General features: G+C 32.9%; 2 protein-coding genes across 2 annotated transcripts; one reads left to right on the plus strand and one right to left on the minus strand.

The window, feature by feature from the left end:
• Positions 1 to 3,904: 3,904 nt before the first annotated feature.
• Positions 3,905 to 12,105, plus strand: TRIADDRAFT_60474 (uncharacterized protein; the record flags this gene model as incomplete). The annotated part of the gene is made up of 9 exons (XM_002116365.1): positions 3,905 to 3,960; positions 5,402 to 5,440; positions 5,520 to 8,071; positions 9,099 to 9,167; positions 9,419 to 10,327; positions 10,452 to 11,380; positions 11,488 to 11,545; positions 11,663 to 11,914; positions 12,047 to 12,105. 9 exons carry the CDS (start codon positions 3,905 to 3,907, stop codon positions 12,103 to 12,105), a joined length of 4,923 nt encoding a protein of 1,640 aa, XP_002116401.1.
• A 2,164-nt stretch (positions 12,106 to 14,269) lies between these two features.
• Positions 14,270 to 14,914, minus strand: TRIADDRAFT_60475 (uncharacterized protein; the record flags this gene model as incomplete). The annotated part of the gene is made up of 2 exons (XM_002116461.1): positions 14,270 to 14,539; positions 14,774 to 14,914. The coding sequence occupies 2 exons, from the start codon at positions 14,912 to 14,914 to the stop codon at positions 14,270 to 14,272; spliced, it is 411 nt and encodes a 136-aa protein (XP_002116497.1).
• Positions 14,915 to 16,630: the final 1,716 nt, after the last annotated feature.

Genomic DNA, 16,630 nt, shown 5'->3' on the forward strand with positions numbered 1-16,630 from the left:
ATTGTATAGTAGCTAAAATTTTATAGTAATACAGTACGATATAGATTGTTTTTGAAATCATAGTTATATTTCATTGGTATAAATACTTAGTCGTTGTGCCAAGATTACTTACTTCTCTACTTTTTAACATGCAGAATCACCTCTTGCATAAAAGTTCTTCTAAACTGTCACACATCACTAGTGATAAAGTAAGTCTAAACACGCCAAACCTGACGAAGAACGCCTCTCACTGACTTAAAGAGGCGAGATTAGCTTTATCACCAAATAGATCAATTCCAACGACCAAATGCCATAGTATAATTATAGTGTCACTGATAGTGTAGACGAGGCAGTCAGATAATGACTACTGTTTATTACTCAAGAAATCATGATAACCAAGATTATAGTCTAGATAGTTCGATAGCAATTGACAAACTAGTTGACTAACTAACTAAAAATTATTATCTGTTTTTTCGCACATCAATACTCTTAATCTGCCTTGGCTAACGTAGGTCTATCTACGGAATTAGCCAATCTCAATGGACCTACAATACCTCATATATGTACATTGTATGCTTGATGTGTGGCTAAAAAAAGCCTCAAGTCCGCATAATTATTTTAGAATTTAACACGCGTTTTGATTGCAACTAATATGTGTTTAATCTAGTGAACATCTTTTAGTCTAAAGAAATTTTAAAATCAATAGTCAGGTTGACTTACCTTATAGCTATATCTTAAGCAGACATTGCTTAAGCTTTTCGTCATCTATAAGGAGTGACAAAATATCCATTTTGTCATGATGGAGATTTAGATTGGATATTTCTTTAACAGCTTGCAATGAAAACGGTATTACACGATAACAAGCATATCAATCTTGATTCAAAATTTGCTTCTATTTCTTGTATCGTAGTATATAACGTATGCGAAATTCTACAACCATCTACCGATTTCAAAAGACTTAACCAGACCTATAATAAAGCTGCTGATTTCTTTGCACTGAAACTGTAGTAGAAAGTAGTAAGTTGACATTATAATCATACTGAATTTTTTGTATAACTGTGATAGTAGCAAATTACTATGACCGTTGATGAGCCTGAAATTTCAACGCGCAGTTTAAAATTTCTAAATATTCTATTTTATTGGTCTTTAGCTTGACTACGTAACAAATATAAAAATAAATAAATCAATTTTCTATCAATCATTTTAGAAATGGCAAAATGGAATAAATATCAAGCTTAATCGTTGCTGTCATTTCGGTACGTTTATCATTTTTAGTCAAAAAGTTTTGTATCTACAAGCTGGGATTACGACTCTAACGCGCCAAAAAACGGAGTCTACTCCACATTTGCTGGGTTAACAGAACAAATAGAAAAAATTTGCATTCCTAGAAATACTTCTAGTACTATTATGAAATTGAAATCCTACTCAAGCGAAAGCGTAGGTACTTTCTCTGTTTCCAGGACTTACCGCAAGCTACCGTGCTCTTATAGTTTTAAATTTCTGCCCATTCTGAAACTAGTTCCTAATTCTAAGCTAGGTGGGATAAAGGTATTTACGCCTGATTATCCTTGCTTTAACTGTCTTGTTCTATAAAATAGATCATATTTCAAGTCTATATATAATTCAAATATGAAAATCCTATCAAGGATAGAAAAACTGTACAATTTGATAGTGTATTATGATATTGAAATTTCAATTATTCATGCAAGCTCTATCTAATGATCATATTACAATCATGACAAGTAAAGCATAAACCTGCTTCGACTGCTTAAGATTACCAAGTCTATCTAGCCGACTGAAGTAACTCGTGGTTAAAACTAAATTTCTTAATATATATATTATCCAGCAGACGTAATATGACTTAAATTAAAGTAATATAACAATGAACCGTGATTACTTTAAATTACGCCCAACGTTGATGCGCAGAATTCTTGCCCTATTTGCAATGGCCATTATAATGATGTAATTTTGAGTGATTGTAGCATCGAATCTCGCCATTTTATAAAGTAACGGAAACATAGATACTTTGATGGTATTGACAGATAGTCATGAGTCAACTCAACAAAAGATTTATTTATTTACTTCCATTTTAGTAGCAGAAAAATCAACATTGTGATTTGACCTGTGCCTAACAAGCCATAGGGAGCAGATGATGTTAATTTACGGGTTGGTTTTAAGATTATCAATGTGTTTCACTGATTTCGTTGATAGAATTAAAATAGTAGTCGAAATTCTTTGACTTACGTTTTACAGATAATAATTAGCCAAATCAATGAAAGATTTATTCATTCAGATCCTTTTAGGGAGAAGAAAATTCAGTATCGTGATTTAGCTTTGTGTCTACGAAAACCATGGGGAGAAGAAATGTTGATTTACAGATTGGCTTAACATTATCGGTGTATTAGGCTGATTTGGCTGATAGTATCAAAGTAGAAACATCGCTACAGCTAAATAAATAAACAAATACGGATAGCAAATGATCACTCGATGCAGTTAGTCATACACCTAGATAACTTCTGCCTCGTTTATTGTTACCAAGACATCGAATTTTTGATGTAACGGAGAGATTTTAGTATAGCGTCTACGTGATTCAATGTAATACGAATCGATGGTATCTCGTGATTGATAAGGTAGAAATGGATGATGTAAATGTTGCCCTTCAAAAACTATTCTTGACGACAAAATGTCATTCTTGAAAATAAATAAATGAATGATCACTAATTCTGCTTGATGTCTTCTTAGCAAATAGCTGAAGTTATGTTAATCTATCGCTAATACTTAATAACTAGCTCAGATATACGCATGCAACATCTTTAGCTAAATCCTGAAACAGGAGAGAAAATTTTAAATTGAAATGGCTTATCACCATATCTTTATATCGGTTGATATTTTTAAGTGATTATATCTCGAATTTTAAAGCAACTATTCCGTATCTGTGTGTCTAGGTGATATGGAAGAAAATTCATTTCCTCAAAGTTTTACCGCACCAAACTATAAACTATTCCTTTGCCTTTAGTATCAGTAACGTCTTTAAACATCTTTTCATGATTTTACTCGTATTTTTTTGCCTTGCTATCAACAGAATAAATATTCATTTCTGCAAACTACATCAAGCAGAGTGGAATACTATCGTATGATCATACGATTGATCAATTATTAAATAAACATCTACGGTCAATTATGACGTTATAAAGACGTTATGACGTCGTTATAAACTATAATGTTAATATGGTAGTCACTGGATGGAACTGTATCAGGTTTATAAGTATGTTATGGTGGAATTACTTGTATTAATCATCTATTACTCCCATTCTACGTATGTCATACATTACTGCAATAACAAATGTTAACATACCGAAACGAATTCTAGTTATTCTAAAGTAATCATACAATAAAAGGAAATTTTATTTCTGCCCGGATTAAGAGCCTGAATTAAAATGATTGTTTTCTTCTTGGTAGAGGATTGATCTTAATGAGGCCATACTATCGTCACTGCGAAAATGACTCAATGCTATCAGTAAGTAACTGGATCAAAACTGTAGTAGATTGCAGATCTACTCTCGTTAAGAAGTTGAAATGAACTTTATCCGGGAAATACGCTATCATGACAGGGTGTCCAATCATTTAAACGACCGTCATGAGTCCGAAAAGGATAGCAAAGGTTGATAATTAATTTGCACTGAAAGACACTCTCAAATTGTGTCTTATGAATTAATGTAGTTAAGATATATAAAATGAACTTTACACCTTGGATGTTGACGAACGGTAGGTACATATAAGAGCCCGGTGGTCATTGACATTAATCGATAGGAATGCTCCCAAACTAAAGACCACCATTAGTAGAATAGAAAAGCTGCGGTCAACAATTGATCCTATAGCTATCACACTATGATTTTATTAATATATCATAATCGGATATTGGAACATGGTCATCCGATTTTCTGAGCAGGAAATGTTACCTTTCATGTACGAGTATAGCAGGTTTACATTCAACTTTACACTAAGTCAGTGGACCCTAATTGTAATCTTCTTCGTAAGATAAAACTATAAACTCTTGGGCTTTTAGTTTTACTGCCATAAATAGCGTGAATTGTAAGTTCACCCTATATGACAAAGTTAGTAAACCCCAATTTTAATCCTCACCTCCGTAAGATCAAACTATCAACTCAGACTTCAGACTTGCTACGATCATAAGTTCAGCATTTCATGCTTACCAGTAGTTAGAAGACCATAATTCTAATCCTCGCCTCCGTAAGATAAAACTATAAACTCTTTGACTTCAAACTTGCTACCATGATAAGTTCAGCCTTTAGCGCTAAGTCAGAGGACCTTAATTTTAATCTTTGCGTCCGTAAGATAAAACTATAAACACTTCGACTTCAATCTTACTACCATTATAACTTCATCACTTAGGGCTAAATTAATGGACCCTAATTTTAATCCTCGCCTCTATACGATAAAACTATAAACTCTTTGATTTCAGTATAAGTGCCATCACAACTTCACCCCTAAGCCTTCAGTTAAACCTAATTTTAAGCCTCGCTTTCGTCAGCTAAAATTATAAACCCTTGGACTTTAGCAGTACAGCCGTTACAAGTTCATCATTCAGCAAATAAAATAAATACTACAGTAAGGCTTCAAAAGATAAAAATAATTGCAGACGATAGAATATAAAATTCCTTTTATCCATGGAAGGTGTTACTAACTAAACAAGCGATTAAAAGGAGTTGTGGCAACAAGAACGCGTGCCACATCACCCTATCCTAATACTATACGTTGCATGGCCAACCCTTTTCTTCGACACCAAATGATCCCTTCCATTTGAATACAGTACAGTAAATCGAATGATTTAAATTTCTGTGCACAATGTTTCTGTTTACCTTGAGTAATAGAGATATGACAATCACGAATAATCAACGACCGTTGCCATATCCAGTTCAAAGATATTACCCTTACTCGCAACCAAGCAGGGAAATGTTGCTGTCATGACTGTATAAGCTGTTAGATTGAATTGGAGAAGTATAATTATTGATCCAATTCTGCATCCACGTCGTTTAAGGGATAATAGAATACAAAAGAAGAATCTATTTTCTATTCATCCATATTAATGGCCTCCTATCTTGACGTGAAGAACCAATCGAATGTTATTGATGTTTTCTCGTCTTGTTTTCATTAACGCAGTTGCTGAGCTCTATGTTTAATTACGCAACCTCAGATTGGACTTTGATATTGTATTTAAAATATACAGTCGTTAAATTATTGTCTTCAATCAAGTGTGGGAAGTCCAAGTGTACTATGTTGGCAAAAAGAATGGATAGATGCAATTTTTAATTGGTAGGTTAGACTTTCATTGTCATTATCGACTTGATAAAAGTTAGTTTAATCGTTGTAAAATATCTTTTGAATGATACTCTTCCTTCAGGCTAATTGAAAAAGGGAAAGGGAAGAATCGCGTTGAATGGTAAAGTTAGAGTAGAATTGAAGACTGGCTCACTGTTGCAAAAAATGGCAATATTACCGGATAACATTAATGTCGATAGTGTACTGGATGAAATTGTACAGTCGATGAAGAATGTACATCTATTGGATAAAACGAAACAGTTAGTTTATCAATTAGATAGTAAATCGACCATCGATAAGATAATTGATCCTTTATCTGTGGCCACAAAAATCATTCAAATTGTTCAAAATCATTATCAGACGATTGGATTTGAATGGCTATATCCATTACTTCAGTTTGCTCGAGAGAACGTTATTTTTTCAAATTTGAATGACATCATTGGCCAAGAAAATCAACAACGAATCCTCTCTACAATTGGCTGTGTTGAAAATTTGAAAGAGAAAATGCTCAAATTAATTAAGGACTGGAATGAGACAGAAAGTTACAAAATGACGGATAATCTTCCACCCTATCCAATTTATGCTGAATTAGATATCCTATATCAACTCTTGCATGCTATATTAAATCAAGATCCAACGGGTCTTTTCCAAAAAATACATAATGTATACAATAAGTGCTTTGATATTATTGAATCTGTTTTGATTTATGATTGCCAACGATTAATTGCTTTGGTTCAGGAATTAAAAGCTTGGATAACTACCGATCTATCTTATGTAAGCCATTATATCTATTTAGATATTATGAATAAAATTATCGGCTGCAGCTATTGCAGTTTTAATCAAAGAGAATTTACCTATTCTGGTGGTCAAATTTATTACCTAGATGGCTCTGTTTTTGTCATGGAACCGTATTACTCGATCTGGAATGTTGTTCAGAAGACTACAAGTTGGAAATCATCCACTTTCCAATCCAATATTATTCTACAGAAAGGAATAACCGATACCATTAAAATATTTCAATCCATCAAATTACCCATTAAAATTAAAGACCAAATTAAAGTCGATTTAGCCAACATGATGAGTCAGTTGAGTCATCCCTATCTCGACTATTTAATATGGTATCATCGGCAGCCACTAGCAGAAATAGTTCACGATGATTTATTAGCCAAGCTAACACTACTGGAGTTATCCCCTAAATATTCAGGGATGGCAGTTCAATTATCTGAACTCGAATTCATTCCACTTTTAACTCAACTACCAACCATCATCAATTTACCTTCATCAAAAGAAACTTTAATACAACGCCATCATTACTTCAATCAAATCTATCACGAGATGGACGTGCAAGGTCATCATTCAATGGTCTTGTCTGGTCTAGCTGGGGTTGGGAAATCATCATTAGCTCTTCATTATGCTCGATCACATACAATCCATTACAATTGCATACATTGGTTTCATGCCGAGACAGAATTATCCTTGCAACATGATTTCATAAAATTAGCCAAGGCAATCCTGAGAAATAAACAACGATTCCATTTAGAAAAAAAACCCCAATTGGATTCCATTCGCGATTGTCTAGATCAATTTACGGAGAATTCTGAATTGCTACAGTCCGTTGGCGATAATCATATTATTATTGCATCACAATTAAAAACTTGTGATGAACAACGGATTGATCTGATCAATAAGCTTGTCCAGGCTACCTTGGATTTTATACTTGGCCACTATTGCTTTTTACTGATTTATGATAATGCTGACCAAGAAGAAATCGTCCGACGCTATATGCCTCAAAGACAAGGTCACGGTCTTGTACTGCTGACATCTCGGTATGCTAACTGGGGCGATGTGGAAAAGATTAACATTGATTTATTCCAACGCCAAGAATCCATTGATTATTTGCTACAACGAACCAATTCAGAGGATAAAGAATCTGCTGATTTAGTTGCCAATCGAATTTGTGATTTACCTTTAGCCTTGTCGCAAGCTGTCGCTTATATTCAACGTACTGGTATTTCACTAAGTGGATATCATGCACGATTAATGGCAGAAGAAAATGATATTGCTCAAGATAGTTACTCATCTGCATATTATAAAAAATATCAGCAAGTCGACTCTGGACAAATTAAATTAAGCCAACAACTGACGCCGTTGACAACATGGTCCTCTACCTTTTCTCAATTAGTTACTAATAATCCCTCTATTCAATCCATGTTTATGCTAATTGCTTATATTCAAGTAGACCAGTTAACAGATAACTTATTATTCGAATTTTGCCAACTACAAGATCCCAACACAAAAAGAGAAGATTATAACAATGCCATCTGTGGCTTAAATCATTATCATGTTTTACATGGCTGCCCAGAGGGTAGTTTACCTAGCTATAAAACGAATAAATTAATCCAAATGGCTATACGCAATCATATCTTAGAAATTGTTTCAACTCAGTTAGGACATTCATTAGGCGATTGGATATACGTCCAAGATATAATCTTATGCCGAATTTTAGTCTATTTTGTTGATAAGCTAAGTAATGATGAATGGATCGAATCCGATGACCAGACTGTTGGCCAAAGTTTAAACTTAATTTATCATGCTGATCAACTTCGGCAACATTTATTAAATAGCGAATTACTATCCCATCAACGCTTGATGTTAGAAGAAAAAATGACTAAAATGTACACGACAATCACCAATCCATTATCTCAACTGGAGATGAATATTATGGCCAAGATTGAAACTTTTAAAATGGCGCGTAAGTGCTTCTATTCGTGTTTGTGCATCCACATTTTTCGTTACTTTCAAAAATTTCGGTTGTAAATCATTTTATTTTCGCCTCTATACTCGTTGTTGATTCATGCCTCATGCATACTACCTTGGTGTTTTATTCCCCCCTCCATACTCATCATTGATTTATGCCCTATACATATTATCTTGACTTACCGGAAACCAACAGCAGAGTATTTAAATGTTTACTTTTAATACTGATTATTTTCAACATGATCGTAGTCGGGTTTTTTTTATCAGATCTTGCTACCTAGCATTCGTATAAGTAACATTTTACGAATAGTTTACGGCAGGATAATTAAATCAATTAGCATATTTACATATTGCATATCACAGAATGAGTAACAATTCCCGAGTTTATGTTCATTACAGTAGAAAATTTTCGCCATTCAAGTGCAGGTTTGAATAAGCCTTACATGATTAAAATTAATTACTTATCGCAGATTCACAAAATTACTTAAGCTTGCAATAAATGTGGCCTACTGTAGAGAGTTCCGTTTAGAATATATTTTTATGGCGAACTAACTATTTAAAGCTAATCAAGCAATAATTATGACCTACTGTGGAGAGTTTCGGATATGATATACGGTATATATAGTATTATGATGGACTAAACGTTTAAATGTAATTTTGTAATAATGATGACTTTCTTTAGACAATTCTGGTTATAACGTATGACATATAAATTATTACGGTAGATTAATCATTTAAAGCTAGTTTTGCAATAATTTTGGCTTACTATATCGAGAATTTCGGTTATATGCATAATGTACGATATATAGTATTATGGTAAACTTAACATTTAAATCTAATCTTGCAATAATTGTGACTTACAGTACAGTATACTTACAGCAGAGAATTCCCATAAAATATTCACTTTCGTTAGACCAGTGATCAGTTGTACTCTAATAATGTAATGATTGGTACTAAAAGAGTTATTGCTAATGTTAAAGGATGAATTGTTAACAATCATAACAAAATTATTTTAACCATAGTAAATTATAGAAGTGACGAAGATGAAGGCTACGATACTAAATTTGCTGATGATATTGATGTAGATCGAGGTCTGTAAAATTTATTCTTTAAATCTAATTTTTATTTTGTATTTAATCTAATAGCCATGTTCATTTGCTAGTTTTAGAAACAGATTTTGCTTTAAACAAAACTTAGTCTCACCTATCAGATTATTTCGATTTAATATACTAACATTATCTTTTAAAGTTACCGTAGCCATAAAGTACATTATGATTATTGTGATACTTTATATTCGCCTAATTGACGGCGTTATTAAACTAAATTCAAAACCTTACATTAGATATTATCTGCAGTAAGCGTATAAAGGATATTATCGTTTTAATTCATTCTTCAGATCGTGATTCATCCATGGAACAAGCGAATGTATCTTACGAGGACAGCCAAGTTTCCAACCATGTTTTGCGGTCTGTAGGAGGTGTTAGTGGTGTTGAAATTGGCGAAGAAATAAAATTATCCACAGCTGATGATATCCAAGAAAAAAGTGCCTTAAGTTTAAGCCCAGTTCAGCAAGATAGCGATTACTTTAATGACTCTGATGTGATTCAAGACAGCCCAGGGATAACTAATGAGAGCAATCCAAATCTTCAATTAGCAGCTCAAGACTTGACACATACTACCAATACAGCGGACAGCTCTACAATAAACGAAAGCGATCCAGAAAATTCTGCTTTAAATAAATTACACCTATCTGATGATCCCCTATTAATCTTAGAATCAGTTATAAAAGAAGCTGAAGTAGTGGAGGAGGAGATTACTATAACAAATGAGCCAAATGTTGAGATAAATGAAACAGAAGCCGTTGGCACAATCCCGGAGAAAAATCATGGCCAGAATCATTCCTCACCGATAAACACCTCTAGAAGTGATGATATAGCCAACGCAGAAGTAGCTGAAGATGCATTAGTAGGTTTTTATGAAGAAGATATCAGATCAAGTATTGAAGCTACGGCAGATATAAGCGAAGCCGCTCAAGACAATAATGCAACAACGAAAATGAATGAGAATGGAGATAATCTTTCCATCGCTAAGACCACTTCCACATCCACTACAGACCCTAGGCGAGTTTATAGCCAACCTAATGTTAATAATGTTGCTGCAGCTAAATTCTACTATGATCCTGCACCTAATGTAAAGAGGGATCGCAGTGTATCGGATCTCCGGTGTACAATTTTTCCAATAATGAAGCCAGGTAGAGTACTGTTTTAATTTGTAGGTTTTAATGCAGAGAATTTCATTTTTTATTGCTAATATTTTTACCTTTTCGATTCTTTCTTTATTCTACCGACGCTGATAAAAAACGATGATGACTATAGCTGCAACTGGATACCCACAAAAGTCGATTACTATTTTAGCTAATAAAACTAATTGCTTCAAGTTAAAAGAAGCTCCAGGTGTCCAACTTACAATAACACCATCTTGCTTTCAGATTGATACCAGTGCTACTATATCTGTATTTTATGCCGATCCACCTTATAATAAAGGCCTGAATAGCGGATGTATTCAAATGGCTCCTATAGTTCGAATAAAATGCGATGATATTACTGGGCAACAGTCAACACGATTCCCTTTTTCATTGCAAATTCCCGTGCCTCTTGCTGAAGAAATTTGCCTATATTTGTCAGTCAAGAAAATTAATGAATTACCTGTACAAATTTTGCATCGACGCCATGAGCCTGATAGTGAATGGGAATTACTGGATTCTAAATTTACCTACTTTGTTAATGATCATTCGTGCCCATGTATTAGTTTTAATATGCATTACTTTGCTGATGTAACATTTGTCTTGGACGATGTTTTATCTACAATGCAACAAATATCGCAGTATACATTTCCAAGTTTTCAGCAACACATACGATTATGGAGTTATGTCTCTTTGCCAAGAAAAGGGTCCACTCGGTCTATCATGAAGTTGATTATCGCTAAAACTGGGCTGGGACATATTAGTATTTTGGATGCTATTGAAAATAATCCCAATTTCATACCATTAGAGGCAACAGGATTAGATGATTTCGTCGTTCGCAATGGATCTTATCGCCTTCACTTTGTACCTATATCTTCAGCTTGTGGGCTAATAGAAGATTTTCCAGTTTATACTGCTTTCGATTGGAATAACAGAAATTACTTTGCATTTGACATTAAATGCCGTCTAAAAGATCCAGCATCTAATAATGGTAACTTGGGAAAATTATGTCTTTCCCAAGTCAGCGAGGAACGTACTGTTCACGAATGTAATCTGATCATGGTAAGGTCGACCAGTAGAACTCAACAGATTGCCATTTCTTAAAAATTTTTAAACTTTCATACTAGGAAAAGTACTGGTATAGCTCTAATATATTTCAATTTTTTTAGCCTCAAGAGGTTACTACTTCGCTGGAATTAATACAATCTCCACCGCCTGAAGTCGAAGGTTTGTCGTGATCTCGTAGTTAATCGGATATACATATGATATATTAATGGGACGTTTTCTGCAGATGATTATAGATCAAATTTATAAATTAAATTCTTTAATAATTTTTCCTTGCAGAAGTTGCAGGTGAAGATTTAAAGTCCCATTTGGAATTTATTGCCTCCCAAAATATTGACTTGGACAAGTTAGCAGCTAAATTAGATAATGCGGTTAGGCTTAGTGAAGCCGGTCGTAAACTTAAGACGAAGAGCGATAAAGTCAGAGTCCTCCTAAAGATTTGGAAAGAGAGTAATGAACCTAAAGCTAACCTAAACCAATTAACTAAGGCTCTAGGTGCTATGAACAAAGGAGATGTTGTCAAAAGAATCGGTAAGTTATAATTTAATTTTGTAGAGTCAGTATTACCGCCAATTGATTTTATCAATTGATCAAAACTCTTCAAATTAATCTGTAAGCCAACTTGCCTAAGTCTGTAATTTTTCTTTCCATAAATTATAATAGCTGAAACACAAGCCGATCTATTTGCTCGCCGTAAGAAAGCTAAAGAAACTATTGTGTAAGAAATGATTAAGTTACTTCTAAACACAAAATGGAGAACTGAAATAGTCAAGAGTGTAAATTTTATGTTAAAGAATATTTGATTAGATAATATTAGCTTTATCATAAATAATTATATTACCAGATCTGTATGAATTTAAAGAAAGATGATATTTTCAATTTTGTGATCATATGCTTGGCTATAATCTACCTAAATTGATCATGATTGCTTTCGATTAGCATGTTTTAGCTTCGTCAATCATCATGTATAATTTATTTCATTATACAGTACATTTCACATTTTAGAATTTAATACTTTAATATTATGCATCAAGGCATTCTTGTAAAGGTAAAATCTATTTTCTGATCCTACACTCAAAATAATTTGTAATTGATACTTAATAATCTGCGTACGTCATTGATCTCTTGAAACAGTCTATCAAATATGAAATTTTTAATGAAATACAAGGATTATATTTATAATTTTCTTCTTCGCATCGCATTTATTTCATTAAAATTGTTCAACGTGTTCATTTTCCCTCAAGTAACGAAATACTGAAATTAAGCAAATAAATTAAATTTTGCTATTAATTGCTATGATAATTGTAAAAATGTAAGTAGCCAGCAAAGTGTATGTTTTGAATCATTCTTTGTTAGCATCAATAGCTGGATAATGTTGATATTTGGCGTGAGATTTTAACCGATGACTTCAATTTTCGGCCTGATTTGGTAATTTATAAAGTGCATGTATGCAATTGTTTCACTGCTGCTACTGCAGCCATATTTTCGCAAATTCGTATATTTATAAATTGATAATAATAAACGATATTAAATAATACCGAAGTACTGCTCAGATTTATTTTCCACTAATTGAAAATTCTCATAAGACAGCAAATATCTCTTATACGAGCATTTCTTTATTGAAAACATTTATAATTTTCGATATTATAAACGCGATACAAATTATAAAGGATTAGTTAGTAAAATTATGCTATCAGCGGTATGTTTTCTAGGCTACACACTTTATAATTGAATTGTAGTCATAATGCAAAAACTACTATATATATCACGTCTAAAGCTCGATCCGGCTATTATGTATAATTACATTATAGCCGGGATTCAGGCTTTAGCCGAGACATATAGACGTATAATGTTATTAAATTATGAAAATGAACTCAAATATTTATCTTGAAGCCTAACCCTTAGTTACTAAAGGTTGCTAAAGTAAGAATTTTAGCAGCAATTTAGGATGCGCTGTTTTTTCTAGCAACAAAATTATAGATATTATTCATTGAATAGAAATATCAGGGGCGAAACCATCAGTAATTATAATCCAATTATCCTTATCAAGCCTAGAAAGCATACAATATACTATACAGTAGAAGTAACGCGCATGAATTCAATGTGTAATAAAGTTCCGTCTGTGGTAATAGGCAATTACAATCTTTACTTGCGATTAGTTATTACATACTAAGCTAATTTTTTTGGATATAAATTAATTATTAGTAACTGCAATACACATTTTTAATTAATATTTAAATAGACCTCGAACGTATTAGAAGTGATCTAGAAATTTTTTAATAATACTATTTATAATCTAGTAAAAGAAACTTGTTTTAGAAATAGTAGTATCGATATTTATAATTTTATTATTAACATACCACCGCTGCGAATGTATGCTTTACAACTTGATTCAAACCAAGTCGTTAGGTTAATATGTTCTTGACTAAAGTTCATGACATTTTAAATACTATTCATTTATACCTTGTTTAATAAAGAACGCTTATCATGATGCTAATTCTGTTATGCAATCACATCGAACGCTACTATAAATATAATTAGACAAGTAACGTTTTAACTGACATAGTATCAGGTTAATCTTTCTGAAAGCTCATCTTGAATATGAAACTGCCTAAATGTTATCGATAGCCATAGTCGGTAGATACAATACCACTATAAGTTCGGATCTATATAATTTAACTATGGACTATATATATCAGTCTAAAGCGGATTAGCTACGCTATTAGCATCTGAATGATCTACATTTTTCGTAACTGGATGATCTATACTATTAGAGTATGAGCGATCTGCATCTTTCGGAAGCAGGATATCCATGTTGTTAATCTATGAATGATTAGCATCGGTCGGAAGTGAATTATTTAGGCCATTAATATACGAACGAATTACTTATTTCGAAAGTGGATTATTCATGGAATTGGATGGATTATTTATGCTGTTTAGATAGGAATGATCTGCATCTTTCGGAAGCGGATTATTTATACTGTTAGTGTATAAATGATCTGTATATTTCGAAAACGGATTATCTTTGCTGTTAGCATATGAGTGATCGACATCTTTCGGAAGCGGATTATCCACGGAATTAGCCAATGAATCATACACATTATTTAGATATGGATTATTTGTGCCGTTTAGATAGGAAATGTCGACTGGAATCAACTGTAGTGATACAATAATATTCATATTATGTAGGCTAGCACTTGTAGAGTCTAGTCAAATGCAATGACTTATTTCAGGTATTACTCGGATGATCATTCAGTGCCAATGTCATATTTTCAATTTTTTTTATCTTCCTTAATAATTTACGTTATGAATGCATGATTTTATGTCTCAGAATTAGCTGCTGGATATAGTTCAGTCCAGGCTTGCAATAGCAGTGATCGCTGCTGATACCTTGGCTAACAATTCCTGACTTTTACATTGTCTCATCTCACTCAGGCGCATATAATTCGGTTCAGTTTTACATGAGTTGGAGTTGTCGGTGGTTTCCGATCCATTGGCTAGAGACTTCTTGCCTTTAGATTCTTTGACCATGTTTAGGTTAATAGAATTTAGTTCAAGGTTATAAGGGTTGATGCCGTTACGGATTACTGATGCTTTTTCTAAAAATTCCTGGCTTCTAGCTCTCTCACCAATAAGTGTTGTAGTTGATACTGTTGGAAATCTCTCATAAGCTGACAATTTCCTCGTTTTAAACGAATTTATGGATAAAGATAATAAACTTAATCATAAATCAACATTTATCATTTTATTATTTATTACAATCATAGGTAAGCATAGTTAATTAAGTTTACTTTTCTGTCAATTGCAATTTGTATACATAATAAATTTGCAAGAGCAATGAAACATCGTGTCAAGACAAGCGAGCAGAATTTTATAGATACCGATTCTGCTTTCATAATAAGTTATGAGTCCTTAATTAATTACATGGTTAGGGATGATTTAATCGACTATCTATTACAAATGCATGTATTACCTTGCCACGATTGTATTGCTACTGGGTAAAAATTAAATTAAATTTTCGGAAGTCCACAGTAAACTGTGAATTTTATGTTAGAAAATCAGTGCCACGTCAATTACTTCATGGATGACGATAATGACTTGGTTAATTTAAGCTTTCTTTTCTACTATGATTACATTCTAAGCAGTATGACATTTTGCAGGGCAAACTATGGTACTATAGCTGAAAAGTTGAGTACAAAATTGGAATACTTTCTAAACGCAGAAAGCTACAAATCTTAGATTTTGGTATTTAATTTACAAGTTGCAATACCTCAGCCTCTAATGAACTAATGTAGTGGTTTAAGCGCTGTTCTACGATTTTACTACTAATCTTAATGGCGACACTATCATATCATAGATTCACAGCCTGATATGAAACGGAAGTATATCGTTACAAAATCAATGCTCGCGATAAACTTTCTTCGATGACTATGAAATCACTACCGCTATCATCAGACCATTTAGACAATGATAGTATACATAAAATAAAATTTATTTAGCAAGGATTCACTTGCTTTGCATTTTTAAATCAATAAATTAATTTCAATGTCTTAATAATTCGATTGATTTTTAAATGTTATTACATTCTCATATGAAATAAAATACTTTTACTCCTGACTTTAAGTTTCTTACAACTACAACTCTGGCACGCATACTAACCCATTTACTTAGCAATGGAACAATTTCTGAACAAAGTGATTCTTGCAATAGTTGTGCATTGACTCTTGCCTATGAAATGGAGTCAATATTCTGCGGTAGTAATGATACTGCGCATCTCATAACTTAAACTACAGTCATGATTAGTTTTACATTATGACAACCATAACGTCTAAAAATTTCTATTTTTAGAAGTGGATGAGTATAAGCATACCATTTAATATTGGTCATGGCAATCCGGCAGCATTGCTACCTAAATTATTCTTGCATTTAAATACGGCAAGTCAATTCTATGGCTATTAAATGTAGCAAATCGTTCAGGATCAAGTATAAACTGTAGTAAAAAGTGTTTTTTATCGCTTTGATTCGCAATTCTTCAACTAGAAATTTAAGCCATGAAAATTGAGCAAATATATGAGACAAACAGTTGTAGGGCAACTCTGCATTCAATCTAAAAAATATCGTTTATCAATAGACCATTGCAATGAACGTGTAATAATTTCTTGTTATTACTTACATAATCCTATATTTGACTATCAGATACAGCCTTAACTGGCGAATCCCAGTCTTATACTAGAAACAGTAAAATTG

The sequence above is a fragment of the Trichoplax adhaerens genome, genomic scaffold (genome assembly GCF_000150275.1).
Source record: "Trichoplax adhaerens TRIADscaffold_15 genomic scaffold, whole genome shotgun sequence".
NCBI classification, from domain to species: Eukaryota; Metazoa; Placozoa; class Uniplacotomia; order Trichoplacea; family Trichoplacidae; genus Trichoplax; species Trichoplax adhaerens.